General features: G+C 46.7%; 1 protein-coding gene across 1 annotated transcript; it reads right to left on the bottom strand.

Moving 5' to 3' along the window:
• Window positions 1–313: 313 nt before the first annotated feature.
• LOC138898546 (uncharacterized) lies at window positions 314–841 on the bottom strand. Its single transcript, XM_070184621.1, has 2 exons — window positions 695–841; window positions 314–646 (listed from the first exon to the last, which is right to left on the bottom strand). The coding sequence occupies exons 1-2, from the start codon at window positions 839–841 to the stop codon at window positions 314–316; spliced, it is 480 nt and encodes a 159-aa protein (XP_070040722.1).
• Between the last annotated feature and the right edge of the window lie 1439 nt (window positions 842–2280).

Below are 2280 nucleotides of genomic sequence, written 5' to 3'. Positions count from 1 at the left end.
AAAAAACCCCTCCCTGTGAATGGTGGTGGGGACTGGAGAGAGCCCCAAGGACCAGAATACCCGCTAGAAGAACCTAGTGCCGATGAGCCCTGAACTGATGGTGCATGGGTTGAACTCTGAGCTGGTAGGGCACTAAGAGATGACTGGCCCTGATGATAACTATATGAACCATGGATGAATGATGCACCACGGAGAACTGGATGGCCCATCTGAGTGTGCCTGTAAGGTCGACTCCTGTCGCAACACCGCTGAAATCACCTGATCCATGAGGCCTCTTGGCCTCCCTCTCACCCCGATCCTGACTGCGGATCATCTATATCTGCCAAGCAATGTCAACAACCTCATCAAAAGTAGCACCAGATACCCTCTCCCTAGTCATAAGCAACCCTAACTGATATGTGAGACCATCGACAAACCTCTGAATCCTCTCCATATCAGTGGAAACTAGCCAAACTGCATGACGAGCCAACTCATAAAACCTCATCTCATACTGCATCACAGACATGCCAACCTTACGAAGCTGCTCAAACTTCCTACGCAGCTCTTCTCTATAAGATTGCGGCACGAACTTCTCCAAGAAGAGAACGGAGAACTCCGACCATGTAAGTGGTGCTGCACCGACCGGCCTGTGCCTCTCATAAGCCTCCTACCATCTGAAGGCAGCCCCAAAAAACTGAAAAGTAGTGAACGAGACCCTACTCATCTTCAAAATACCCGCTGTCCGAAGCATCCGCTCACACCTATCCAGAAAACCTTGAGCATATTCTGACTCAGCACCATTAAATGATGGAGGACGAAGCCTCCCAAATCTCTCAAGCCTCCTCTGCTCATCATCTGCCATAATGGGGACTACTTGGGCCTAAGAAGTTGTATCCGTCCGGGACGGTAATGCCCCCGGTATCTAAAGTCCCTGCACTACCTGATCCGGAGTACGGGGATCGGGGGTATGAATACCTCCCCCAGCATGAGAAGTAGCAGGTGCAATTTGTCGAAACCACCTGAGCAAGGCCAGTGCAATTTGTCAATATCTGGGCCAAAGTCTCCTGAAGGCCTGGAATCACAATGGGCACTGCTAGTGCTTGAGTTTAAGCAACTTGTGGGTCTGCAGGTGCTGCCCTAGTTATACCTCTGCCCCTACCGCGACCTCGGCCTCTCACGGCCCTAGCTGGTGGTACTGGTGGCTGTCCATCCTGCCCAGTAGTACGTGTCCTCACCATCTGTAAGAGAATAGAATAACAGAAATTTGGTTTCTGGAATTAACAAATTCGCACAACAGAGTACAAGAAATTAAACTCTTCCTAAGGGTTTGACAGCCTCTCGAATATAAATACATACGTCTCCGTACCGATCCGCAAGACTCTACTAAACCTGCTCATGACTCGTGAGACCTATGTAATCTAGGCTCTAATACCAACTTGTCACGACCTAAAAACCAACGTTCGTGATGGCGCCTATCGTGGAACTAGGCAAGCCGCTACTCAACTATCGCAACATAGTAAAAGATTTAAAATATAGGTGGAAGCAATTTAATAATTAAGGAAAAAGTCTTTTGAAAACAGAAATATCCAAAATACGATACAATCTATCCCAAAATCGGGGTGTCACCGAGTACATGAGCATCTATGTCAGAATATAGTCTACTATAATGTCTAAGGAGTATAAACTAGAGTACAGATAAAGATAATGAAGGAGAGTCAAGGCCTGCAAATGCCGTGCAGCTACCTCGATAGTCTCCGAGATCCTAGCTCCTCAATCAGCAGTCGCCGTAACCAGAAGCACCAGGATCTGCACACGAGGTGCAGGGTGTAGCATGAGTACAACCAACTCAGTCACTAACAAACCTAAACTGTGGCATAAAAGTAGTGACGAACTCAACCAGCACAATTCAATTAAAAAAACAAAAAGTGCAGAAATGCAGACATGCTTTCAAGTTCGATAGATATCTTAAAACACTAAAAATGGAACAATCTGAATTATACGAAAAATATAAATCCTTAACCTCTACCATGCCAATGCAATGTTGTATGTGATGCACCATGCTGACAGCCTCATGTGCTCACACTTTGGAATACTCAACCACTCGGTATTGTATATGGCCCATACGGCCAAGGGAAGATCCATCCCAGAACATATACATCACTGACTATAAGTCACCCAGTACCGAGGAAGGCTAATCCAGCCCTGTGGAGAAGATCCATCTCCAGGTTCACACTTTCAAATAATCAACCACTTAGTACGGTATATAGCCCGTATGTCCGAGGGAAGATCCATCCCAGAACA

Source organism: Nicotiana tomentosiformis, chromosome 9 (assembly GCF_000390325.3).
Source record: "Nicotiana tomentosiformis chromosome 9, ASM39032v3, whole genome shotgun sequence".
Taxonomy (NCBI): domain Eukaryota; kingdom Viridiplantae; phylum Streptophyta; class Magnoliopsida; order Solanales; family Solanaceae; genus Nicotiana; species Nicotiana tomentosiformis.
Note: the sequence above shows the minus strand (reverse complement) of the source record. Positions and strands in the feature narration are given on the sequence as shown.